A 26,194-nucleotide genomic window follows, 5' to 3' on the forward strand; every position below is an offset into this window, starting at 1 on the left:
CTCAGTCCTTTCTCCATGCCCCAACCAGGCTGGTGCCAGGGGTGACGGCTTTCATCACTGGCCTGCCCTAGCTGCGAGGACAGGGACCCGAGGCATTTAGGTGAGAAGCCAAGAGACCCAAGCTCTGGCCCTGTTACCCAGGGACACATCAGTAGATGCTGGAAAGACCACTCCAGTGAGCTGGGCTTGGTTTCATTGAATGACCAGTGGGAACTGTGTCCCAGGACATCACAACCCCCAACGCCCAGGGTCCCTTGGAAGCACAAAAAAAGCCAGCGTGACTGCAGGGGCTCTCGCTGGCCACAGCCACTCTTCACCCTCCCAGAGCCCGTGTGGGCCCTTCTCCCGGGGACCCCCTCCCTGTCCTTGCACCTGGCCCAGAGCCCTGTGGCGGTGCCGGCGGGGGCAGCAGGGGCCGGTCTGGCAGCAGCTCGTCGTCTGAGGTGGCGATGGTCTTGATGGCATTGTGGTAGAGCGGGGTGGAGCTGGGCATGGCGTACTTGGACATCTGGGACATCATCAGAGACAGGGGGTTCTGGGAGGGCGTGGGGTCTGGGGAGGACGTAAACGGCAGGCTGGGGTTCCCGAGGCCGCTGGGGGGGTTAGCGGGGGGCGCTGAGGAGCTGCTCCGGGGGCCGCTGGGCGGGAGGGCACCTGCAGAAGTGGGGAGACAGAGAGAGCGGCGGGGGTGACGGGAGGCCGGGGTGAGTTTGGCCGCTCGCACTGGGGCTTTGGGAAGAGGTCAGCTCCCAGACCTCCACCTGACTCTCAGGCACAGATGGCCCGTCAATTCAGGTTCCCCCATGATCCCTACAGCCCACCCATCTCCAGGCAGTTCCTGTAGCCTCAGGGCTCTGAACAGAAAGATCCTAAATATGACAAACTCCCCTCGAAATCCCTGCCCAATGAACACGGTGCTCCCCATGGAAGCTCACACATGGGGGCCAGTGGCTGCTCCTCCAGCAGAGCCGTCCCGCCTCCGGGCCCCGGCACAGACCCCTTAACTCATACACACACACCCCAGCCAGGCAAGAACACACCCACCTGGGAGGCAAGTCCAGGGCCCACCTGCCCAGCCCCATTGACTCACCCTGTTCCATGTTGCCCAGGGTGGTGGAAGAGCTCAGGTTCAGAGGCGGCTGCTTGTTCTGGGGGACTCCAGGGCTGGGCATGGCTGTCTTGGGTGAGGCGACCCAGCCTGGAGAAGGCACCGCCATGGAGGGAGACTTGAGCCTGCTGGGCGAGCCAGTGGGCGAACGGACACTGAGGGAGGAGCTGAGGACCTGGGGCGACTTGAGAGGTCCTGGCGGGTTGGCCGAAGGCAAGGGCACCATCTGTGAGGGAGTCTGGGGGGACTTGAGGTTGGCAGAGGGCGAGGTGACCATGGGTGAGTGTACCTGGCTGAGGGTGGGCGACTTCAGGTGCCCCATGCCCGGCGAGCCCATCTGATTAATACTGATGGTGAGGTCTGAAGGCCGTCTGCCCAGCCCCCGGTTTGGGGCTGAATGCACAGAGCCCGGAGGATTGGACGCAGGAGGCAGGGGCATGTGACTAAGCCGGGTGGTACCCACGTTTCCCATGGGCATTGAGCTCTGGTCAGGGCTGAACATGTCTTGAGTGTTGCCCATGTCCTGGGGCATGGCTTGGTAGGGTCCCTGGCCCCCGGAGAATCCCTGCTGGCCTTGGCTAGGAAACTGCGAGGGCATGAGCATCTTCTGCGGGCCTCCCATCATTCCACCACTGTTCTGGGCCCGCACCCGGGCCATCTCCTCGGGACTGAGGCCCTGCGGCCCCATCATGTCCCCAGGGCCCCGCATCTTCTGCGACATCAGCATCTGCTGCTGCGGGGTCATCTGCACGTTCAGGTTCATGTTCATGTTCATGTTCACGTTCATGTTCATGTTGAGGTTGCCGGGCCCCATGGGCGGGTCCACCTCCCTCAGCCCAGACTGCCCCATGGGGGGGCTCAGGAGGCCCCGACCTCCGGCAAACTCCATGCCCATGGGAGTGCCCGCCAGGCCCTCGCCGCCAGCCATTTGCCCAGGGAACATGGCCGGATCCATCTGCCGGTGCGCCTGCATCATCCGCTCCACCTCCATGCCCTGCCCCATGCCACTGCCGGCCATGCCCAGGGGCCGCTGCATCCCCATCGACCGCTTCTCCAGCAGCTGGTGCCGCAGCAGCTCCTCACGAACCCGAGGGGTCATAAACCGCTCCGCTTCACCCTGCCCACCTGGGTAGGGCACAGCGTTCTGGGCAAAATTGCCGGGTCCCCCCATAGGGGGCAAGTCTTCGGTCCAGCCCATGCCTGGCCTCACAGGCCTCTGCATGGCATTCATGGGTACCTCCATGGGCATACCCTGCATGCCCCCAAACCCTGGCATCCGCTGCATCTGGTTGCCTGGGAAACGGGGGCCAGGGAAGGGGGGTCCGGCCCGGACCTGCATGGGATCTTGGACGTCCATGGGCCCCCGCAGCTGGGCGCCCATCCCAGGGGGCCACTGATCCCCTGGCTTGCTGTGGTAGGGGGGTGGCGGCCCCCTCACCATCATGCCCCCCATGCCCATCATGTCCTGCAGCGAGCGGCCCCCGTGCAGCCCGATCTGCTCCTCCTTCCTCCGTTTTTCCTCATAGTACTCTTCCTGAAGCTTGCGCCAGGCCACCTGCTCGGGGGTCAGGCTGTCCTGGCCCAGCCTCTGCATCATCACGTTCATCTGCCCTACGTCCCCACCCGGGGGGTGCCCCGGCACTTCATGCTCCAGCGGGGGGCCCCCGAGGCTCTGAGTCTGTGAAATCATGGACTGCAAGGGCTCCTCATATTTCTTCAGCCCACTAGGCGGGGCCGTGGGTGGCTGCTGGGGCGCGGGAGGGGCTGGTGCTGGTGGTCCCCCCTCACTCGCTCCTCCGGGGGGCCCCTTGAGGAAGGGCTCAGTCTCCCCGCTGCGGAGCAGTAACCGCTCAATGTCTCGAAGCGTCTGGAGGGAGCGCTCCCGGTGCTCCAGCTGCTCCTTGGATAGGCCCTCTGAGCCCACCAGGCTCCGCTGCCCATTTCCGGTGGGGGCCTCCCCGAGCAGGGCGGGGCCGGGGGCGCTGCTGGGGTCTCCTCCAGGAGGCAGTGGGTTGTTGGTGGTGGAAGCTGTAGGGGTGTTGGGGTGGGTCCCCCCAGTTCCGCCACCCGTGCTGGCAGCTCCCACCGAGTTGGGCGTCAGGTCCTGATTGGCGTCCTCAGGAGGCCCCTCAGAAGGCAGAGCAGGGGGGGCACTGCCCGGAGCTGGGGGTGGCGGTGGCGGCAGAGGAGGAGGCTGGGTCTGAGGGGTGCCTGCTGATGGCGTGCTCAGGGGTAGCGGTTCCGGGGTGGGTGGCACTTTGGGGGCCTGCAAGAGGACAAAGACAGACCCATGAGATGGGTCAGCGGATGCAGTGGCCGGTCCACTGCTCATGGAGCCCCGTGCCCGGACCAGGCGACACACTCACCTGGTCCAGCTTGGCCCGCGGCACGTTCTGCTGGTGGTAGGCGAGGATGGAGTCGGCTCGGCCCTGTAGCACAGCCTCCGCAGCCCTGCACAGGAGGGTCGGGCACAACCAGCTCAGAGTGATGAGCAGGAGGGAGCCCTCCACCTCACCCATCCCAGCCCTAGCCAGCCCTGGCCCCCTGCAGGCAGTCAGGACCCCAGGCTGAGGGGTGCTGGGCAAACAATGGCTGGGGGCACTTACGTGTTGGCCAGGTGGGTGGTGAAGACATACACAAACTGGGAGGGGGGCTTTCCGGGGACACCCCCGCCTCCGCCCCCGGGGGCGTCAGGCCGGAGGCCGGGCGGGGCCCCATGCGGAGGGCCTGGCGCGCTGCTCTCACTGAGGGGCAGTTGCGGGGCTTGGCCGGGACCCAGCTGTGGGGCCGCCATGGCTGGGTCTGCTACATTACAATCTGCACAAGAGAGGAAAGCGAAAAGGCCCAGGTTTAGAGAGGAGAGCCAGAAGGGAGTCCACGCCCTACTGTCCCATCCCAGAGATGCCCAGGGATAGACAGGCTCGTGCCCACAGGGTCATCTGGTGCCACAATCTGGCATTTTCTCCAGTCTAGCTTTCAGAAACTTGCCCAAGCCCAGTCTTTGACAAGGACGGCAACTGTGTGGACCACACAGAGAGGAGACGGAAACCCACAGGCCCGCACGTGCCTGGAGCCCTGACTACGCCTCTGGAAGTGACTCTACCTTACCATCGTCACACCCTGGGAGGAAGGAGTCGGTGCAGTCCACTCGAGAGAGGAGGAAACAGCCTCAGAAGGGTGACACTACTCCCCAAAGGTGACAGAAAGGCAGTGCAGAGCCCTGCGCTTGGCTCGGCTCCGGCTGCTCACTGTGGTCTGTGCAGCGGGTGTGGGTATGTGTGCACGCACGCTGGCCAGATAAGGGAAGCAGGCAATGAGCTTGTACAACTGATGGTCCAAAAGCTGAATGGTGTTCATCCTAGCCTTACCACTAACTGACCGGCAACCATATCAACAAGATACTTCCTCAAGGCGTCATTCCTTCATCTGTAAAATGGAAACACTAAACTCTAGTCCGGCAGGAGTGGTGAGGAGCTGGTCAAAGAAATCTATTTTTACAGCAAATTCACAACTGTGTCACAAACTAAAAAAACTGGAGAAAAGAAAGTTACAAATGCCTGACACACTGGGTTCATTCCCTGCAGTGGACTGGCCACCCACAGCACTAACGGAGGTTTTCATCCACGGTCACCAGCTTGACAGGAAGTCCTAGCCTAGAAAAGATATCTACACTTGGTCATTACTGCTTCCCTTGTGGCTCAGCCGGTAAAGAATCCACCTGCAATGTGGGAGACCTGGGTTCAATCCCTGGGTTGGGAAGACCCCCTGGAGAAGGGAAAGGCTACCCACTCCAGTATTCTGGCCTGGAGAATTCCATGGACCAGTCCATGGGGTCACAAAGAGTCAGGCACGACTGAGAGACTTTCACTTCAATTGGTCATTACTGGGTCTAGTGAGTGGGTGGGCCCTTTGCCACCAGTCAACATGTAGCCCTCCGACAGCGCCAGGACTTACTATTCCAAGTGGACTCCCTTGAACCAGGGAAGTAGCCACTTTCCCACGGCTTAGAGGCAGGCTCCTCTCCTTGCAGAAATCTGCTCTGACTCTCCTAACTCATAACGGCCCTGAACTGGACCCTGTCCCTCCAATTTTACATAGAGCCAAAAGTTTGGGGTGTTAGGGGGCTTGAGAGCCAACCTCAATGTGTGAGGACTGCCCTGGAGAAGAAGGTGCATATTCAACACACAGAATTGGGACTCCTGGGGAAAAGCTATAGGGAGAGAGGCAGGCTTTGTTTTATTCTTTCTTTGTTTTTTCGGCTGTGCCACGTAGCATGTGGGATCTTAGTTTCCCGACCAGGGATCAAACCTGTGCCTCCTGCGTTGGAAGTGCAGAGTCCTAACCACTGGGACGTCCCCGGGCTTTATTTCAATATGAAAACTTCTAATACAATGATAACAACAAAAAAGCTAACACTGTTTTAAGTGTGTTGCATGTATCAACTCATTGACTCCTCATAACAACCCTAAGAGGGAAATATAATTTTTACAGATGAGGAAACTGAGGCCCTTTCCCAAACTTATACAAATGATAAGTAGAAGATCCAGGATATAAACCAAGGGGCGTCTGATTGCAGAGTCTGTGCTCTTAACTTGTACATTATACTGCGCTGCCATTAAGAACTCTTCAAGAATCTAATGTCAGTGTAACTAAAACATTGCCTTGGTACTCAGTATGGGATATTAGCCACCTCTTTGATTTCCCTGTGTCTTCATGCTTCTACGATGGTACAGTCTAGTTGTAAAAATGAACCGAGGAGGGTCTGTCCTGGGAAGCAGTGTCTACCCCCATCTACCACTTAAGGCTTTGGCCAGGGTTTGTGAACCACCAGTCAGTCCCCTGAGGGGTCGGGGATGCTGGGACCAGGTGATGTTTAAAGTGCCGGCCAGCTGCACAGGCTGTGTCTGATCCCAAACACCATCTCCACAGACATGATCTGCTCCTTCTAAAAACATCTGCTGAGTCTGTCTCCTCTTTTGCTTCCTAATAACACCTACCTCACAGTACTGTTATCAGAATTAAATAAAACAAAGTAGCAAAGTGTCCGGCATAATTTCTCTTCTTCCTTTCTACAGTCGCAGCCTTGGAAAAGTTCAGTGTAATATTCTCTGACTAGTTTCTTAGGCATTGAGTTGTTTCTCCCCACACACAGATGCAAGCTTGGAGGAAAAGCATCAGATCAATATGTACAGGCTTCCCAAGGGCAGGAGTATGTCTGGTTCTCCCCCATCACTTGTGCAAGGCCCAAATATATGCTGATCTGTGCAAGAATGAGAGAGGTGGGTGCCCACCCACACTCACTCTTCGTCTTGGTGATGCACTCCAGAAATCAATTAGAGGTTAGGGAAGGGCACCAGAGACACAGTCAATGTCAGCTCACACCCAGGCTTCTTCCGCACAGTTTTGCAGGGTCCAGCCAGCTGTCCAGCTCCCAGGGATGCTGAACCCTCACTGCCCTTCCTCTACTGACCAGTAGGTGGCAGCAGAGGCCAGGAATTCACGGAAGGAGGCCTCCCAGTGTGGCTTGAGAGGCCATCTAAGGTTCCACCTACCCCACCCAGGTCCCTAAGGACAGGGGGCTACTGAGCACCTGGAAGGTAGGGATTGAACTGTCAGTGCCGGGAGGGACTGAGTCAGAAATGGGAGATGGGAGAGGAGGAGCCCAGGCTCCTGATCCCTTGCTCCTTTTGGCCCAGCCTGGGTCCTCGAAAGCCCTAGGTGAAGAGAGGAGGCTCCCTCAGGGCAACTGTTCCCCAGGGACACCATGAGGCACAGCATCCTGGCAGCATGGGCACTCACTGTGGGCGGCCCCAAGGGGCTTGTCGTCCTCCTCGCTGTCTGGGCCTGAGCACCATTCGTCCCCGCTGTACGGCTGCTTCCGCTCCAGCACACAGCGCCGCTTACTCCGGGGTGCCACCTCTGCCCAGGCAGGCAGGCAGGGGTCAGAGTGAGTGAGCGAGTCCCCAGGAGGGCCCGTCCTCCCACACCTGGGGCCTCCCCAAGCCCATTCCCCCAGATGCCCCAGTGCCCAGTGGGCACTGCCAAGGCCACAGTGGGCACTTTGCCAGCCCTTGACCCCCACCACAACACCATTTGTTTCTGATTTCTCTCTACAGCCCTGCTGCCTGTCTCCCCTCCCCCACCCAGCACCAAGCCCAACGTAATCCCCAACCACAACTGGTTCTAATTAGGGCTGGGGGGGGGGGAGGGGGAAGCTGCTGCTACTCTTCCAGGCCCCAGTGCCTGCTCCCACCAGCTGGAACACCAGGAGGTTCCTGGGAGGTGTGTGGGTCTGTGCCTCACCCCAGAGCACCTCCTGTTCCCCCTCTGGGGGCTACGGTGGGAAAGCAAGAGAGGCCTGAGGAGAGGCCCCATCACCCTGTGTGGCCCTAAGGATGAGACATCTCCACCCAGTCCTGAGAATGAGCAGATGGGTGAGAATGGGCATAATGGGGGTGGGGAGGATAGAGAAAGAGGCTGCCCCTGCATAAGTGCTGGAGAGGAATGGCAAGTGAGGATTAGGCCAGGGGTGCGGAAAGATGCTCTCCCAGCCTTTGTGTGTCTAGGACGATGGACGATGCTGGGGTCTTAGGGATCAGGAAATGTGGTACCTTTGGCCTCTGAATCCAGGGATGGGGTCCCAGCCTCTCGCTGCTCTCCGGAGTCCACAGACACGCTCCGCTCCCTCTTCACCTTGCCCTTGAGCGAGCTGAAAGGGGGTACCCCTGCCTGGGGGTTCTTCAGACTTGAGTTGCTAGGTGAGATCTGGTTGGCCTTGGCCCCATGGTTCCCCGCCCCCACGCCCTTCGAGCCCAGGTTGCAGGTGGGTCCTTGGTTCACATTCTGGTGCTGAGATTGGGCCCCGCCATTCCCTGTCTTGCCATGATTGGTCAACTTATTTTCTGGGTGCATTGGCTTGGCTGGGGCAGGGGGGCAGTGGCCGCGGGGGGACAGCGGCGGGCTCCCTGGAGCTTCTCTCCTCCTGGGGTGGGGTAACCTGGGAGGTGGAAGAGACATGAAAAGTTAATCGCAGTGCCAGGGGTGTAGCAGGCCTGGATTTTAATAACCCCATTCTGGCTCACCTAACAGTTGGGGAGGTGGGAGCTGAGTGGCATCTTAGGACCACCAGCTATCCCCTATCTCCCTCCATGGCTCCTCAGACAAGGGCTCATGCCCTTCTCCACTTGGGGAATGAAGAAGGGCCAATCCCCTTCACCCTCCAGTCCCCAAATGAAAACCCAGGCCTTATGTTGGCTGAATCCAACCCGGCCCCTAAGCCCCAGCATCCATCAGACTGCAAGCCTCCATGGCAACCCCCTCCACTAGCACCCGGCCAACTCTTAAGCATTCTCTCTTCAAGGGTTTGCTGTCTTCACACTCCTTCCTAGGCCCCCCAACCTCAACTTCCATGTGTCCCAACACCAGCAGGGAAGGAACCCAGGACCTGGGAATCACTGCTTCTGGCCCAGCCCCATTTCCCCTTGGGGAAGTGGGAGAAAGCACACCAGATTGCGGTGCCCACTGGTCCAGACAGCTCCCCAGGGCAGGAGGGCAATGCCTTTAGAGGGTGCACCAGCAGGTCTGGCCGGCAGGCAGGAGCAAGAGGAAAGGGGGAGGGGACTGGTGTGTGGAGCAGACTGAAGCCAAGGATTCCTGCAGCCTAGGCTGCGGGCCCTTTAAGCTCCAGCCCGCTCCCCCCACGGCCTCCCCCTCCCCGGAGACCTATTAATAGCCGCTGGAAAGATCACATCACGGGAGAGGATATTTATCCCCCCTCATTCCACACCAGCTCAGATTTATTTCAGCTCTGCTGTCCTGCTGCTGCCGCCTGGCCCTGTCTGCCGGCTTCTCCCGGGGAAGGGGAGGGAGGCAGGCACCGCCCCTCCAGTTCCCACCCCCAGCTAGACCGAGGCCAGAGGGCGCCAGCGGACCCGACAGCGGGGCCAGCGGGGGTCTGCTCAAACCGTTTTTAAGAGGAAAGGACTGGAAGGGACTAGAACAGCAGGCTTAGCCGCTTGCCATTCCCTTCTGTCCCCTGGGCTCAGGCGCTAAAGCTGTGGGCTCCTGCCTTCCGATTCTGACCCCCATTAGCCCACCGGTGGCCGGGAAGCCAGGTACCCGGGGGCGGAGGTGGGGGCTTGCTCTCCAAGCCTGCACGGTTCAGCCCCATCAACACTGAGCCCACCCTTTCCCCTCACTCCACACACACATCCCGCCCTCCACGACACCCACACACCTTGTCTTGTTAGCCAGGATCCTCATGGCTCCCACACACAGTGGGGCTACGGCCCCTGTGCGTGCCCAGGGCCCAGCCAGGTACTCGGTGCTGGAGCAGGGACTGCAGCAACAAGCCCCAAAGAGAAAACTTGTGACTTGGGGAGGGGGTGCAAGGAGGGGAGGGGAAACGGGAGGACCCAGCAGCCCTGGGACTAGGGTACTGGACAGGGTAGGGTGGGAACGGCCGGGAAGGATTCCAGGTCGGGGTCTGAATCCATCCCTCCCGCACCTTACCCTCAGGGAGCTTGCAGTCTCTAGCAAGGCCCCCGGGGCCGCAGGGGCAGAATTCACTAAAAAGATAGGTTGCCAAGGTGCCCGCGTGGGGCGGCTGAGAGGTCTGTCAGGCCCCGGAGGCGGGGGGTGGGGGGGGGGCTCCCGCCCCCCCAGGCACGCCCCTCACCCGGGGGAGGGGGGCGGGGGAACCCCTGGCGCCGCCCCAGTGCTGCGCCCTGCCCCCGGGCGCCAGGGCGGGAAGGGGGCCGGGGGTGGGGGCGATGCCCCGCCTCCAGCTCGAGGCCTAGCCTGTGCCCATCCCAGCAGGCCCGGGCGGGCAGCGAGAGGCCTGGCGGGGCCTCGGGGCTGCAGCTGGGCTCTTCTGGAGACCAGTAACGCTGGCTCAGATTCCTCCCCGACCGCAAGAATGCAGGAGCCTCCCCTCCCCCCGCCCCGGCACCCCACCCCGCCCCCTCCGGCAGAGCCCGAGTGCAGAGGCAGAGCGAGCGAGCGACAGAGCCAGCGAGCCGGGGAGCGGGCCACGGGCAGGGCTGCAGCGTGCCTCTCCCGGCCCAGCACGCGCCTCCCCGACAGACCCACGGCCAAGTGCGGCGAGGGGCCGGGCGCGCGCCACGGCGGGGCCCAGGTTCATCTCTGCGCCGGACGCCGCCAGGCAGGAGCCCCGGGGACCCACCAGCACCCGAACTCTGGATTCACACACACACACACACACTCGCAGCGCACACGTGGACGGGGAGACAAAGACACGCACGGAGCCCAGGAAACTAGAGGCGCGCTCAAACGCCGGCCCGCGGAGGTGTGCGGGACCGCTAGGGAGGCGCTGGCCGAAGCAGGAGCGCAGAAATAGCCGGGGGCGCACGTTTCCAGAGGCGGCCAGAGGCAGAGAGGGGGCGCGTCGACTCATTGAACAGATGAAAAGACTGAGGCCCGACAACAAGGGAGCCATTGAGAGCTGAGCCCGGTAGTGACAAAGAAACACACACGGGGCCAGAGATACACCAACCAACAGACTTATACAAACACGGAAGCCTCACCCGACTGCCCCCGGTCCTGTCCCCTCGCCCCTCCCGCAGATCCCAGGAAGGAGTGGGGGAGGGGAGGAGCCTTGGGCCGGGAGCTCCGTCCTGGTGACAGGCCCAGCCAGACACCGGGGCACATTCCCTGGCGGGCTGCTGCAGGCCGGCCTGGGGCCTGGGGGGCGGGGAGGGGGCCACACCAGGGACCCTGTGGGAGTCTCACCCTAACTTAACCCCAGGCACACTGGCCTTCTCAGCAGAAGATTCCTCAGGTTCCAGGCCTGGCTGAACAGAAGCCAGCGGCCAGTCCCCAGGCTTGCATCACGCCGGGGAAGAGGTGAGGTGGGAAGAGCCGGAGGGCACCTGGGCTTAGGGGCAGGCCCATGACTGACAAGTGTCCCAGGCTTCCCCTTTCCCCACCTCGCTGATCCTCAAAACTACCAACCACCTGCGACGGCAGTATTTCTATCACCATTTCACAATGAGGAAACTGAGATCTGGGAGAAGGAAGTCAGAGGCCCATGGGTCGCATGACCATTACAGGGGCCTACCAAGACCCTATTCCCCGGTGTTTCCCCTACACCGCAGTGTCCTCCCCTCCAGTCATGACACTTTGTGCCTGCATCAGACAGATGGGCTTCCAGCAGGGCAAAGGCTACCCACTTTCCTCTGTTTACAGCTTCAAATATTGGGGCATTTAGTAACTTGGGAAGGGGCTGTTAGAAAATTCATCGTGTCCAGGGTACCTAGTGGGGCCAATGCTCCTCTCCAGAAGAATCTTCCAGTCGCCCTCCCCTCTAGAACTCCACCCCCTCGCTCCCACCCAGCAGGACGAGCTGAGTCAAGTACAGATGAGTCAGGACTTTCCCATCTCACACCTCCCCCTTTTGCCCCTCAGCAACCCTCGCCAGATCACAGAGACCCTCCTTCTCTATATATTTAGAGTCCCCGGAAGAGACCTGGAAAGCCCTGGGGATGGAGGCAGGAATGAACAAACAAAGTGAGGGGGGCTTTTTGGCACCAGGCCAGGAGCCCCCTGAGACGGGTGAAAGGGATGCAGCTCTGCAAACACAGACCTGGACTCCTCTTAGGGGATGGGGTGGGGTGAGGATCAGTGACATGCTCACAAACAGGGAGCAGGTACCAGTCACCTGAGTGAAGGGCCCGGAGCAGACCCATGAGAATGGAGCCCAGGAGGCTGCTGAAACAAAGCCTGCCTGAGATCTTGCCCTCCTGGTGCAAGGTTGGGGGGCAGGTGGGGGCGGGGGGGGGGGAGGGTAAGAAGCAGTGACCTAAGGGTCAAAGTGGACCTGACCTCAGCTGGGGGAGGGAGATCAGGAAGGCTTTGATGGATGCCCAGGGCCTCCAGGTGGGACAGGCCAGCTCCCTGCTCAGCACAGAACTGCCACATATAGCACACTTGCCTCTGTTCAGTGGCTCCCAACTTGGGAGCCTCAGCTTGATTTGCCTACCAGCACACCGGTCTGAAAGCCCAGCTCAAAACCACCACAAAGAGGCACTGAGAACACTGCTTGGAGGGTCCATGCTTCCATAGGCAGTGGGCAGACACCCCTAGAGAGGAAATGGGCAGCTAGGAACCCTGTGTGGCTGGAAACAATAGAGACCTGCCGGGAGTATTAGGCGTGGGATCCTCCGCCACTGACCTAGGGAGAGGCAGCCCCCAAGACAACGAGGTCCTGAGTCCCCTTTCTCCAGGGTCCCTAGAAGCTCTCCTGTATCACTCAGGTCACTTCCTCTTCCTGAGGTGGTGACTCAGCGGGGTGGGGAGGTCAAGGATTCCTCACCCAGCAGGAAATCTGCTCAAGAACCAAGGTGTTGCTGGGGACCCTCTGTGTGGGGACTTCCAGGGTTGGGGGGCCTTCCCCTCACCCTGGTTCCTAGCAGCTCTCCCCACTTCCCCCCACCTCCTGCCAAAGGAGACCATGCAAATCAACCATTTTTGTCTGGGAGTTTCCAGCCCTACCCCACCTGCAGCCCCAGGGTGATGTCTGGCAACCCCAGCCCTTCTGGGACATGGAAATTCCTGGCCCCAGACCCTCCAGTCTGGGGTCTTTGAAGGGTGCTTCAGGGGTGAGGGGTGGATTCTGCCCTTGTGGGGACCATCAGGCTAAGTAGCATTGCCTAGACAAGCTGGAGGTCGCCTCACTTGGCTCTGGTAGCCAGGGCCCCTGTGGCCAGGCCTCAAGAAGCAGTCATAGCCTGGCATGGGGTGCCCCCAAAGGCTACTGCCCAATCCCTGGCTGCTCCCTCCCCCAGGGGGGAGGCGGGGGAGGAGGTGGGGGGCACAAGGAAACAAGACAGGGCAGGAAGCCCAGGCAGGCGGCGGGCACTCTGGGCCAGGCACAAACAGCCAACACAGGAAACCACAGCCCACCCCCGCCCACCCCACCCGCTCAAAGCTCTGGGAGAAAGGAGTGCCAAAAGCCTGGTACCCCAGCGGGGGCAAGGGCCAGGGGTTAGCCCGGGGCAAGGGAGGGGCAGAGGCTCTCCAGCCTTCTCTCGGCCCCAGACCCCACCTGGGGAGGGGGAGAGGAAGCCGGGCTGCCAGGGAGGGTGCTGCCTCTTTAAATCCACCGAAATCCTGAGCTAGGCCCAACCCAGCTCTGGTTTCACAGGAAGGAAAGGCGCTCAGGAGCCAGTAGGGCAGGAGGTGGTGGCTGGAATTAGCCCCACCAGCCCAAATATATCTGGTCTCCGCCTGCCACCCCTCTGGCACTTCCTGCCCCCTGGCACCTGCACCACCATGGGGGTGGGAGAGGGTCTAGGGGCTACTCCCTCCCCTGTGGGGGACCCCGGGCTCTCCAGGTGCCCTGTTGCTGCGGACACGTGGTAGGAGGTGGCATCCCCAGCCCGGATCCCCAGAAGAGAGGAATGGACAGGGTAGCTCCTTGGGGACCCTCACCTGGCCTCTATCCTCCAAGGGGTTAATCGGACCCTTTTTTGGGGGGGTGGTTAGGGGTGGCCCAGGAACCTCCTCCAAACTGCCTGGCGGCTGGGAACAATGGGGCCATTGTGGGAGTTGCGGAGTGCGGGCAGGCTGCTGGCACAGGCAGCGCACCAGGGGCGGGACCTCACCCAGAGCCCGCCTGCCCGCCGGCTCTCTCCCCAGGTGCTGCCAGCGACAGACATCCTCCCAGCCCTCACCTCGCCGGCCGGGCCCAGACTCCTGGCACCGGCAGCACCTGGAGAGCCCTCCAGCTCTGCCCACGTTGCCATCCAGACTGCCATGACCCTACAGGAAGCAGGGGCATGTGGACCAGGACGGGGTGGGGGTGGGGGCTGACGAGACAGGATGTATGCCTGTGATCCTCCTGCAGGGAAGACAGGAAGGCCAAATGGGGTTTCTGGTGTCAGTCCTGGCACCCTCAGGCCAGAAGGGCTTAGGGGATTGTGAGAGTGGTGACAGGCAGGGTCCCCTGCCCCCAGGCCTCAGTTCCTATGCTCAGCTCCCGGAGGAGGCCCAGCCCTGGCAGCCTAGCTGCCCTCTGGGGCCAGGACACAGCAGGCAGTATGAGTGATGCAGTGGAATGAGCAGTGGGCTTGTAGTCAGGCTGACAAGGTTGCCAATCACATCCCACCCCCTCTGAATGACAGGACTTTATCCGTCCCTTCAGCCCTTAGAGCCTCAGTTTCCTCATCTGCAAAATGAGGCTCAGTATATCAAGTGAGATGCTAATAGCGAAACTAGCCAACAGAATGCCTGTGACATGGCCCTCAACAAACCACCTTGGGCCATGATGCCCCCTTATTTATCTCCTACGTGGCACCCAAATCCATGGGCATTTGGTAAAGATGGGCACGGTCGAGAGATTTGCTCTTAATAGCTCATTCGATAAAGGATCTGGCTGCAATGCAGGAGACCTGGGTTCGATCCTTGGGTTAGGATGATCCCCTGCAGAAGGGAATGATTACCCACTCCGGTATTCTTGCCTGGAGAACTCCGTGAACAGAGGAGCCTGGCAGGCTATAGTTGATAGGGTCACAAAAAGTCGGATATGACTGAGTGACTTTCAAGACATTGGGCCCACAGGCATCATCTCAGTGGTATCAAGTATAAAAACTTGGCTCCTCCTCTGTCCTCACAGAGGTCAGGTCCCCCGGCGAGGACTCCTCTGGGCCTCACTGGGTTTATCAACATTCAAACCCAGAGCATGAATCCAGAGAGCAGTTATCCACTCTCTTAGCCATAGGGCTGTCTCAGGAGACAGCAGGAGAAAAGCAAAGGGGAGTTTCCTTTCAACAGTGGCCACATCCCCTCCACCAGCCACCCCCACCCCTTGGCAGTCTCCCTGCAGGGTCTAGGCTGGGAGGAAGCAGGAGCCTACTTTCTTGCCATGGGCCTCTTTAAAGAGTGGAGGGTCTGAGAAGGTAAGAAGAGCAACTGGGACACACAGTTCTGAAAGTAGAGGTCCAGAGAGAAGACCTATCCTCTTCTCAGCTAGAGAGGGCTGTCCCTCTTGGGGTGGCTCCATAGCCCCCAAAGGGTTAACAAGGCCCTAAAAATAACCTGCTCCCAGCAGGACCCCCTGATTGGAACCCTCCAGCCATCTGTTCCCATTTTCTCCTGTTCACATTGGAACATCTGAAACCAGCCCCAGAGCCCCAGCCCGATCCCAAAAATAGCCCCAGCCTGCCCAAGGAACAGGCCCCAGGGGCTGGGCAAAGGCAGCATGGCCGGCCCAGCAGTCAGGCATGGCTCAGGCCAACACTGATGCCTCACTCCCAGGCCCATGGAAGGGAGGAGATCCCTCTGTTCCCAGAAAGAAGTGGTGAGTAGAGCCAGGGGCTCCAGCCCAACCCCCTTAGTACCAGGCCAGAGCAGGTCCCCAGGAGTCCTGGAATCCCAGGCACTCTGCCACATCTGATCACTTTTACTCCTGAGAAGACCAAACCAAGTGTCTGTAGAGTTTCCCTCCTGGCCGGCATGCCTGCTACCCTGTCCTGGGATCCTCACCCAGAAGTTCCCAAGCCTTAGCCCGTCAATCATCCTGCTGTCATCCCAGGGCCTTTGGGAGCATTGCTCACCCAGAGTCACTCAGCATTCTCCCCTGACCTGCCCCAGGGCACACAGGGTCGAAACAGAACGTTTCTCAGCCCTGCCCACATGTACCCATGCAGCAGAGGAAAGGGTTCCGGGGGTGTCCTCTGGATGCCGATATGACCCCAGCCCTCCTCTGGGCTTCAGGATGGACTTCCTGCCCATCTGTGTGCGGCAGGTGCTGGGCCTGCCTGTCTGGGCTTCTACACATATCACAGACCTTGGCATTGCCCTGCCACATTCAGGGAAAATGCCCAGGCAGGGTACAGGGAATCCAGTAGACCCTGGGCCCCAAGGCAAGCCTGACAGCTGCCATCCATGTCACAGCTCCTCCTTGCTACTCTTCTCCCTAAGGAAGATCCCAGACCCCTTAGGCCAGGAAAGAGAGGAGGCAGCCATTTAAGCCACTGAAGGACAGAGTGTCTTAATGGCTGTTCAGCCTGGTAAAGGAACAGAGCAGCAGGAGATGGGATGGTGGGAGGGGTGTTGAAGCTGATCTGAGCTAATAGCCTGCGGGAGGAGGGGTTCAGCCCTGAGAAGTGCTGGGCGATGGGGAGGTAGGCAGGCCCTAAGCCCTCAGACCCTTCTGTAGGCCCACAGCTATTTCCCAAGCTTGCAATCATGATGCCTGCCAGCACCAGCAGTGGGGAAACTGAGGCAGCAAGAAGGTGGGTCTGGAAGGGTATTATAATCTAGGAGTCTCAAGCACTGGAAAGGCTGTTTCTTCCCCACCCCCATCTCCCTTGCTAAAGCCTCTGGGAGGATCAGGAGTTCCTATGACTAATAATAATTAGGAAAATCTCTAATATTTATTGAGCATTTACCCTGTAACATCAAGCTGCTAATCACAGGCATTATCTAATTTAATTCTCTAATTTAGTACTCTACAAGAAAAGTCTCTTATCCCCACTTTACAGATAAGAAAACCGAGGCACAGGGACACTGAATAACTGCCTAAGGCAGATAGTCCAAACTTAGAAGAGTCAGGATTTGCACCCAGATACTCCAGCCATTTGCTCTTAACCATTTCACAATACAAGTTCGCCCTGGCAGCAGCCCTCTGTGCTCTGACGAAAGAATGGTGCCTCACTCCCTCATTCCAGACTCCCTCCAAACCTGATGCGCACCAGGTCCTAGCCAGAGGCCACAGTTCCTACCCAGGGACAAGATCAAAGAGAGGCCACAACTCCCCGCCCCCTCAACACAGGTGCCTGGCCCGCTGGGGCTCTGAGAGTAAAGTTCTTGGGCCACCCCAGCCCCGCCCACCCCCAACCCGTCACCCGTCACCCATCCTGGTCCCTAAGAGTCTGGGGAGGGAGCCCAGCAAGTTACCATGACAATAGCACAGGCCCCTGCTGAGAGGCCCAGAGGCAGGAGTCTGTGGCCCCTCCCACTTTGCAGGTGGGGTCAAAGGTCAAGTGGGACTCCACTAGTGATGGGTGGAGTCTCAGCCCTGCCCCCCACCCTCTCGGCCACACCTGGCCGCTGCCCCCAAGTGTTTTCATTGCCTGATTGGAAGCAGGACCTCTTTCCTCCCAGTCCCTGGCGGGTGGTTGCCTCCAACAGGGAGGGTGGGGGGATTCGAAGCCCTCCCCTCCTGAGGACAGTCTAGAAGTGCCTCCTCCCAGTCCTGTACTTTCTCCAGCTTTCCCCAGTCTGGGATTCTACAGGCGTGTTTGTTGTGAATTCAGGGAGTTGTTGCTAAGTAAGGAAGGAGGGGAGGGAGGGAAGGAGGGGAGGGAGGGAGGGAGGGGGCAAGGAGGGGGTGGGGTGGCAGTAGGGAGAAAGTGTGCGTGTGCCTGCGTGCGTGCATGCGTGCGCGTGCGCGCGTGTGTGTCTAGGGGTCAGGACAGAAACCACATTACCGTGGCTGGTGGCCACCCTGGCTTTGACTCAGCCAGCTGAGGCCAAAGCCAGCAGGCAGAGGGTAGCAGGCGCTTGGGATGACCAGGAAAGAAACCATACCTTGCCCTCCAGGGGTGACTGGGCTGGGGCTCCCCACCGCCCACCCCGGCTGGGACTTTCACTGGAGCTGCGGTCGGCGCTTTAACCCTTCCTGCCAGGGCCCCGCCCCCGTCCCCACTGGGTCCCAGGTTGTAAGCTGTCAGCACCCCCTCCTCTGGGGGAGGAGAATGAAAGGAGAAGTAGGGGCAGAGAGCCAGGAGGAGGGCGCCCAAGACAAAAAGCCAAGCAGGAGGCTCCGGCAGAGGCAGGCAGAGCTGAGCGCGGAGGGTGTGAGAACACACAAGCACACGGACCTCTCACCTCGGGATAACGCGTGTCGGGCTCGGGCTCAAGGGTGCGGTCGGGGCTGGGGCTCCCTGTGGAGAGAGGGTCACAGCTCGAAGCCCCGGGCCAGCAATCTCTACCCCTGCTCCTCCCAGAACCCCAGCCCCACCCCCAGCACGCACACCACTAAGCATGTACACAGACAGGCTTGTAGCTCCAGGAAGTCCCTGAGCTACTCGGACACCACCCCCCCTCCACGACTTCTGTGGATTGGCCGGGAGCCAGGCCTGACCCAGCCGCCCCACCGCACGGCTCCCCCTCCCTCCCCTGGAAGCAGGAAAGGAGAAGGCCCTGGAGATGCCTTAGGGCTCAGCCCCAGGGTCGGGGGTGGGGTGGGCAGGACTCCTACGTCCTGGCCTGAGGACTCGGGTAGAGGGATGGATGAGAGGCCTGAGGACCCCAGCTTCCAGCACCCACCACCCCGGGGTTATCCTGTGTCAGGGAAAAGAATGGTGTGGGTCCTCTGTCCCTGTGTGGTCTCCCTTGTCTCCGGAAGACTCAAGTCCTGGGGACTGGGCCTAGCTGGGAGGGCCTGGAGGGAGAGAATCGGGCATAGCAGTTCAGTAGGAGGGGGCCGGGTGAAGCTCCCACAGGCAGGCAGGCGGGAGGGAGGCTGGTGGCTCGGCTCAGTTTGTACTGGGGGTCAAAGGGGAGTTCTTTTCCGAAGAATTCTGGGAAAGAAGCCAACTAGAGCAAGCTGCTAACTACCCCTCCCTCTCTCTCTCACTGCACTGGGTGGGGGGGGGGGGGGGCGCTGTCCCTGCCAACCAGACTTAACCCTCTCCAGCCTGTGGTGTGCCCAGGCCCAGGACAGGGGAACTGGGGAGGGAACCTCGTGCTGGGCCCAACTGCCCATTCTAGGGGGCAAGCATAACATGCCTGCCAGAACATGGTACCACCTGTCTCCATCTGGTACCACCCTGTCCTACCATCACCTGGGTGACTTTTCTGGGCTCATCTCCTGAAGGTGTCTGCAGTGACGTGCATGCGCAGGTCTCAGAGACAGAGATTGAGAAACAAACTGAAGATTCCTTGCCAAGGCCCTCCCCCTGCTGGGTCACTGAGCACTGTACCAACCTGTGCCTTTACCCCTCCCCTCCTCCCGCCGGGTCCTGGGACCAGAGGCCATGGGAAGGGGGGTTAGAAGGAGACAGCTTCTCTCTCTGCCCACCTCTGCTGCTGTCTCCTTAGGCCCTAGACTCCGACAACCAGCCCCTGCCCCAGCCCCCTTCTTCTTCACTGACTTGCTACAAGTGGTTCTAGAAGAAAGTCGTCAATTATAGCCTGAGGTCCCAGGATGGGAAACTGAGTCATAGCGAGGCATCAGGATTCCAAGTGCCTGTGTCCCATGCAGACATGACCATCACAATTTTAGCTTTGGCAAAAAAAAAAAAAAAAGAAGAAGGAAGGAAAGAAAGCTCCCCCTAACAACCCCTCATCCTGTAGAACACGATAAAGGACTGTAGAACAAGAAGGACTTCTCAGGGTCAAGGCTACAATGGCAGCTGGCCCCACAGCCAATGTTTCATATTTTTGGGGTGGTATAACCCCCCAAGAGACCAGGCCCCTCTGTCTTCTGCTCAGGCTGGAAACATGAGTGTCTTGTTTTGTCTGCCCCTAACTAGCTAAGTCAACTTTTCTGAAAGCTCCCAGGTCTGGTGAGGCTGGCTGTTTCTTGTCTCCAATGAAGCAAGCCACCCCAGGGGCGGGGGGTTAAGTCCCTTCCCCCATGCCTTTCTGAAGAGCACTGGGCCTCCCTGTCACAGCCCCTACGACAGCACCAGGACAAGAAGAGGATGGACTGGGAGCATCAGACCCCTTGAGATGCCGGGTGTCTGGGGACGGCAGAGGAGGAGAGTCCAGCCCTGGGGACAGTTTATCCCAAAGTCTCCCCACTGCGCACTTTCTCTCCAAGGACCACAGAACTGCCAGAAGCCTTGGCCTTCCTCCAGGAAACCTCCCTTTCAAAGGACAGAGGACTTCATGTCCCAGGGAGCCATCGGGAGACCTGTGGCTACACCCCCAGACATGTTCCAAGGGAGGAGGAAAGAGGCGGGAACAGAGCACACAGAGTGTGCGCGTGTGCACACACACATGCATCAAAGACACAACCCCGGGCACACACACTTCTCAGATACTCTGACACGTGTACTTGAGAGAGAAACGGACACAACCCCCAAACACACACATCCAAGATACCTCTTTAAAATAACACAAACTCTCCAAAACTGACTCCCTCAGACCCACAGAAGTGCCCACACTCATAGAGAAAGCCCAAGGGGGCCCAGGAAACACAAATGACGTCGGCCGGTCACAGAACTGCTGACAGAAGGTAGACCCACATTGGAATATACTATGCACACACACAGAGACACTGAGTAGTATGCACATGGCCATGTGCTAGCACAAACTCTCTTTCTCTCTCTCTCTCACACACACCCAGGCAATGCACAGCATGAAGCCAGATTAGAGCACTAAATTCTGGGCTAGTGGGGAGGAGGGGAGTCAGAGGAGGGTGGAGAAGTGCTCAGGGATTTCAAAACAATCCTGGTTTCGAAATGCTGGAAATGCTGGATTCAGGGCCATTCTCAGTTGAGGCTGGGGGTGGGGGGAGGGGAAGACAGGCCAGCACAGGGCCACCAGCCTGTGGGAGGAGGGACTTGGACAGAGGGCATCCCGGCCCCTGGGGACACCAAGGTTAGGAGGGGCAGGTGGCCAGGGCCCAGCAGGGAGGGCCCGGGGCGGAAAGGAGGCGGAGGAGGGGAGGCCTCTGCTCCAGCCGCGGACTAGAGAAGTTGGAAGGCGCGGACTAGAGAAGTTGGAAGGCGGGCAGGGGAGACTGCCTGGCCCCTCCCCCTACCTGGGGGCGGTGGTGGCCACCTTCTCCCCCGCAGAGTGGCAGCTGGTTCCCCTTGGCTGCTGGCTAGCAGAGCCCCGAGGCAGGCCTCAAGCTACGGGGCAGAGAGTGTGGGAGGACAGCAAGGGCCTGCAGCGGGTCAGGGACCCTCCCTGGGACCCAGGCCCCCCCCCACACACACACTCAGGTCAGGATGGGGGACATCTCCCAGGGAACCCGGAGCTTCCTCCTCTCCATGGGGAGGGCCAGCCCTTATTTAGGTGGCTGACACAGTACTACAGACCCCCACACCCAGGAAGTCACCCCTCTCCTCCCAGGGCACCAGAATGTCCTTACAGCCCCTCCCCCAACCCCCAGGGAAAGTCTCTCCCAAGGAGGGGAGGTCAGGCCAGGCTGGGGGTGGGATCTGGAGGCCCGGCCCTGGCACCCAGCGGAGGAAATTCCAGGCGGTAACTCCAGGCTGCCTTCAGGGCGGCCTGAGTGACCAGCAGCAGATCCAGCGCTGTGGCTTTCTTCACCTAGCCCCTTTGCTCCTAGCCTCTGGCTACCTGGCCCTCCAACTGGCTTCAGCCCCGGCTCTAAGAGTTAGAGAGTAGGACCTGGGGAAACTCGGCACACCCTGAAAGAGCCTCTGGAGGAGCCCTGACTGGCCCTTTGGCCTGTCAGAGCCTTCTGGCCCCAGATCCTCGGGGGCAGCCCCCACAGTGTGGCTGCAGGTGGGCAGCCGGTGGGGCTGGCAGGCAGGGACACAGATGCCAGGTTAGAGCAGCCAGGCGCTCAACAGGTTGAGCCAGTCCCTGGAACAACCAGCCCCACCCCGGGGAGAGCAGGCCTGGCAGAGGCTCCCTGCCCGCGGCACCCAGCCTGTACCCGCTTGGCTCCCACGGCTGCCCACTTTCCCACGGTGTCATCCCCTCTGCCCCCTCCCCCACAAGTCGGCAACCTAGCAGAGCCCAGGGCTCCTGGCACTGGGAAAGGGTGCTGTTTTCCGGCACCCCTGGGTGCCCAGGCTCTTGGGGTGCCTCACTACCAGCAACCCAGGAGCCCCTAGAAGAGTCAACGTGGCATCAGGCCAAGGAGAACCCCAAAGCACACCCCCCCTCCTTGGAAGCCTCTTCCAGTCCTGAGCAGACTGGACACCCAGACACCCTGGCTCCCCGCAGCTGCCCCCCCAGGGCGCTGGGACAGAGTGGCAGCCTGTGGCGCCAGAGGCCGTGTGGAGGGCCCCCAGTTCCCGCCTTAGACTCCCTGGAGGTGGGGCTGCTGTTCTGGGTGGCTCCCTCCACTCCTGCCAGAGCTGCCTGCAACCCTGGTCCTTTCCTTCCACCCAACTCCTGGGCTCCACGGAGCTCCATCCCAGCCCCTCCCCCTGCAGGCAGGCAGCCCCCTTTGCAGGCATCTCCTTTAATCTAAAGCAGGTGCCAGGCATTCCAGCCTTGCTGAGTCGACACTGCCACCCACTAGGCCTGTGCCCAGAAGGCTATTGCCCTGCCTGTTCATGGAAGTTGAGTCCCCAGCCCAGGGCTCCTGTTTAATTCACGTACCCAGAAACTGGGAGGCAGAAACTATCCAAAGAAAGCATGAGTGCCCAACACAGACTCAAAAAGCCAAGTTCACTAGGTCCCACATCATCACTGTTGTGATCACAAACACTAGTCCCTCTCCGGGACTCTGTCATCTCTTCCCACCTGGACCCTCAACCTCAGTACCTGGAGACTCACTGTGAGTCTCCATATGGCCCTCCAGAAGCCGTGTCCAGCGTGAGGGCCCTGCTAGCCCAAACACAGGGGTTACTCTGGATCCAAGACTATATATATTCTCTCCTTCAGTAGAGAGTGCTCCCCAACATTAGCCCTTGCCCCACCCCAATCTGGAGCAACACAGGTCAGCAGAGAACCTCCAGAGGGAAGTGGCCAGAAGGCTGATCTTCCAGGCCTGGTGCTCTAAGGCCAAGGAGCCTGATCAGCTGAGGGAGGGCAGCACCTTCCGTCCTGATACCAGACCTCCCTGCTCCTTACCTTTCTCTCCCATTCTCATCCTGTCCTGAGGCTTCTAGCAGCAGGCGCCTCAGAGCTGATACCAGAAAGACAGGGCCTGAACATGCTCTTCCCCTGGGGCCATGAAATCGCGGTCCTGACCTAGAGAAGGCAGCCAAGCCAGTGCTGGGGGGCAGCAGACAAGCCAGGCAGCCCCAGCCCAGAAGAAGTGGCTGATCCTTGGAGAGGCTGAGGCCGGGGGAGAGCAAGGGAAGCGGAAGCCCACCCACCCTGCAGGTCTTATTCAGAGAGCTGCCCTCCTCCAGAGACATCAGCAGGGTTACAGCAGACACTGTGTGAAGACAGCTTTCCTAGGTAAAACAGGAAACCAAGGCCAAAGATCAAGGGGGCCTCCAAGCCCCTTTCCCAGGGCCCAATCACATGCCCCGCTCACCTCTCCCAGAATAACACTTTTCCTCCATGCAGCAGAGGCCCCCCCAGACACAGACACAGACCCGCACCCCAAGCAGCAGACAAACAGGAGGAGGAGGGAGGAGGGGGTGTCAGAAAAACCCGGAAGGAAGGAAGCTGGACAGACAGACAGAAGCTGATCCTGGCTTCCCTGCTCCAGAGAGACACCCTCCAAACTCCCTGACCGTCAGGGACACCCTCCCTCTCAGCTCCTAAGAGGACCTCAGTGTCCCCTGAAACCAAATTCCAACAGCCCTGGGACAGGGCATACTCCAGCCAAGCAAGAAGCCCTAAGCCTCCCTTCTCTTCCTCACATTACTCTCCCAAGAGCTCTCGGGACCAAGGCAGGGGCCATCTCCTCTGAGCCTGTGCAGAGACACCTCCAAGGAACTGTGTGACTGCCCCACCCCCCAACCAAGCCCACACCACTGAGTCTTGGGGAGACTTCTCTAGTCACAGCCCCTGCTGCTCCTAGACAGTGCTTGGGGGCAGAGGGGGACCCCCAGCAATCTCCAATCCCAGTGCACCTCCTTCCGGAGGCTCCTATCAGCCAGGAGAGGAGTGCTGGGGGCTGAGACCCAAGGGGTTGGCGAGCCTGAGAGGGGGACTACAACTCCCAGAAGCCCCCAGGGCAGGGTTGCTGCTCCAGCTGGCCCAAGGCCGGCCTTGTTCTCTGCGCTAGGGTGGCAGGGTCCCCTGGCTGCCCCTAAGCCCTCCCCCCTGTGCTCTGGGGCTGCCAACCTGATTGGGGACCCAAGAGTAGCCTCCGCTAACCCTGGGGGCGTCTCCCACCCCTTATACAGCTTGAGGGTGCGTGCCAGAGGGCCAAAGACAATCAAACTGTGTCCCTCCTCCCCAGTTCGAACTGGATCTCCCTCCTCGCGCCTCAGCTGGCCTGGCATGACTTTTCGCCCTCCGTCCCAGCCCACCCCTCACCTCGCGCGGGTCGGGGGTCCTCACGCCAGGCCGGAGTTGGACGCCATGACCAGGTCAGGGTCGGTGGGTGGATTGGGGTCCTCCTGCTCGCCAGTTGGAGGTGCGGAGGAAGGCGGGCAGGTGGTGATCTTTTGATCCTGGACGCCTTGATCTCAATACCAGCCCGGCCCGGGAGTGGGTATCCGGGGGTCGCTGGGAGCCTGGGTTCCTGCCTCCCAACCGCGGAGCATGGTCGTGGGTGCCGGGCAGCGGCGGGAGAGCGCGCGCACCCGCCCGGCTCGGGGCTCGGGGCTGGGGTCTCGGCCCCAACCTCACGGCTCCGGCTCCTGCTCCTCCTCCCTTCCTTCCTTCCTTCCTTCCTTCGCCTCCTCCTTTCACTTTCCCCGAGGCCCGCGGGGAAGGCGGGCGCGGGGCGGGGAGGGGTCTGTCTGGGCGCTTATTGTTGGTCGGACGCGGAGGGTCCGGGTCGCAGCCCCCGGGCGGCGCGGCGCCGGGGGACCCAGGCGTGCGGGTGTCCGGCCGGCTGGCTCCGGGCGGCGGCGGTGGTGCAGCGGCCCCGAGTCCGGGGCATGTCCGGCCACTGGCTCCGCCGCTCGCCGCCGCCTCCCCGGGCTCCCCTGCGCTGCCGGAGCCTCGCGCGCCCCTCCACTCGGCTCCGCTCCCCAGCCTGAATAAGCATCGGGGCTCTCTGGCTGCCTCCTTCTGCCTTCATACCAGAGCCCGGAGAGGCCCCTGTCAAAATAAGAGCTCCCCCATCTCGCTCGCCTCCTCGCCCAACCCGGCTCCCCCAGCCTCCCAGTGGTCTGACTCGGTAAGGCGCCCGGCCGGCTAGCGGGAGGCTGGTTGGCCGGGGGGCGGGGTGGGGGTTTCTCTCCCTCCCTCCACCCCATTCCCAAGGACTGGGCAGGAGACGTGCTAACAACATCTCAGGCTGGGGAGAGGTTTGACAAGCCTACCTGCCTATCTACACTGATTGGAAGCAGTGGGAGTTGCCTAGACCTCCCCACCCCACAGCGCGCACACACACACACACACACACACACTCCACTAAGTCCCCTCTTCATCGTACCCACCCACATTCATCATGCGCTGAACATCTCTTTATTCACTTTATTCATCGCTCTTTCCTAGTAGACCATGAGGTCCTTGAGGATGAGGACTGAATTTTTTCATCTCAATCCTCAGCAGAGTGCAATGTGGATACTAATAAAGTATTTGTGAAAATGAAACCTTTGTTTTCCTAAAAGAATTCTATCCCAAAGTGCTATGCAAAAACACCCAAGACCTTACAGGAGAATAGATCCAATGAAAAAGAAGTAAAGGGCTTTAAAAAAGCATTTCACATATGTTATATCAAGGTTTGCCACAAACCTGTGAGAAATGTTATGGCCCCCGCACACTGATGAGGACACCAAGGCTTGCATTAGTTAAGGACTTCCTCAGGGTTACACTGATAGAAAGTGGCAAGCCAAGGACTAGAGTTTGGGTCTCTTTATCCCAGGGCACTTTCCCTGGATCCCACTGTACCCAAGCACCCAGAATTAATACCAAGAAGGAATAAGCATGGACACTTCAGGAAGGAAGGACACTAGCAAGCCCCTTTGCTCATGCGATTTGATTCCTCTGAGCTCTCCCCTGCTCTTGACCTCCTACTCTTTTGACCACCTATTACATCTATGTCACCCAGCTGAGTACCTACTTGCATGTTTTATCTTCACTCTCCTGTGTGCATGTCGTTGCCCCAAAGATTCTTGAGGGCCCAGACCATGCCTTCCATGCCTCTACATAAACCCACAGCACTCAAGTGCTGGGTTCATAATAGGGATCCAGTAAAAACCTATATGCAGGCCAGGAAGCAACAGTTAGAACTGCACATGGAACAACAGACTGGTTCCAAATAGGAAAAGGAGTATGTCACCCTGCTTATTTAACTTCTATGCAGAGTACATCATGAGAAGCGCTGGGCTGGAA

At 60.0% G+C, this 26,194-nt stretch overlaps 1 protein-coding gene across 6 annotated transcripts in view; it reads right to left on the reverse strand.

Moving 5' to 3' along the window:
• Nucleotides 1–24,961, reverse strand: part of BCL9L (BCL9 like) — a 28,389-nt gene extending 3,428 nt beyond the window's left edge. Inside the window, exons 1-9 of one of the 6 annotated variants that reach the window (XM_086339576.1) lie at nt 24,224–24,961; nt 17,953–18,015; nt 9,345–9,446; nt 7,720–8,105; nt 6,908–7,027; nt 3,715–3,925; nt 3,475–3,559; nt 1,091–3,374; nt 373–654 (exon numbers count right to left, since the gene is read on the reverse strand). In XM_086339576.1, the coding sequence (XP_086195702.1) occupies nt 373–654; nt 1,091–3,374; nt 3,475–3,559; nt 3,715–3,925; nt 6,908–7,027; nt 7,720–8,105; nt 9,345–9,370 (3,394 nt within the window). In that variant the 5' untranslated portion in view covers nt 9,371–9,446; nt 17,953–18,015; nt 24,224–24,961. Of the gene's footprint in view, nt 1–372; nt 655–1,090; nt 3,375–3,474; nt 3,560–3,714; nt 3,926–6,907; nt 7,028–7,719; nt 8,106–9,344; nt 9,447–17,952; nt 18,016–22,858; nt 23,805–24,223 lie in introns of those variants that run through there. The other 5 variants (XM_086339575.1, XM_086339577.1, XM_086339578.1 and 2 more) reach the window with 5 other exon arrangements.
• Between the last annotated feature and the right edge of the window lie 1,233 nt (nt 24,962–26,194).

The sequence above is a fragment of the Bos grunniens genome, chromosome 15, assembly GCF_055505025.1.
Source record: "Bos grunniens cultivar Pamir isolate PY7600 chromosome 15, Bosgru_T2T1.0, whole genome shotgun sequence".
NCBI classification, from domain to species: Eukaryota; Metazoa; Chordata; class Mammalia; order Artiodactyla; family Bovidae; genus Bos; species Bos grunniens.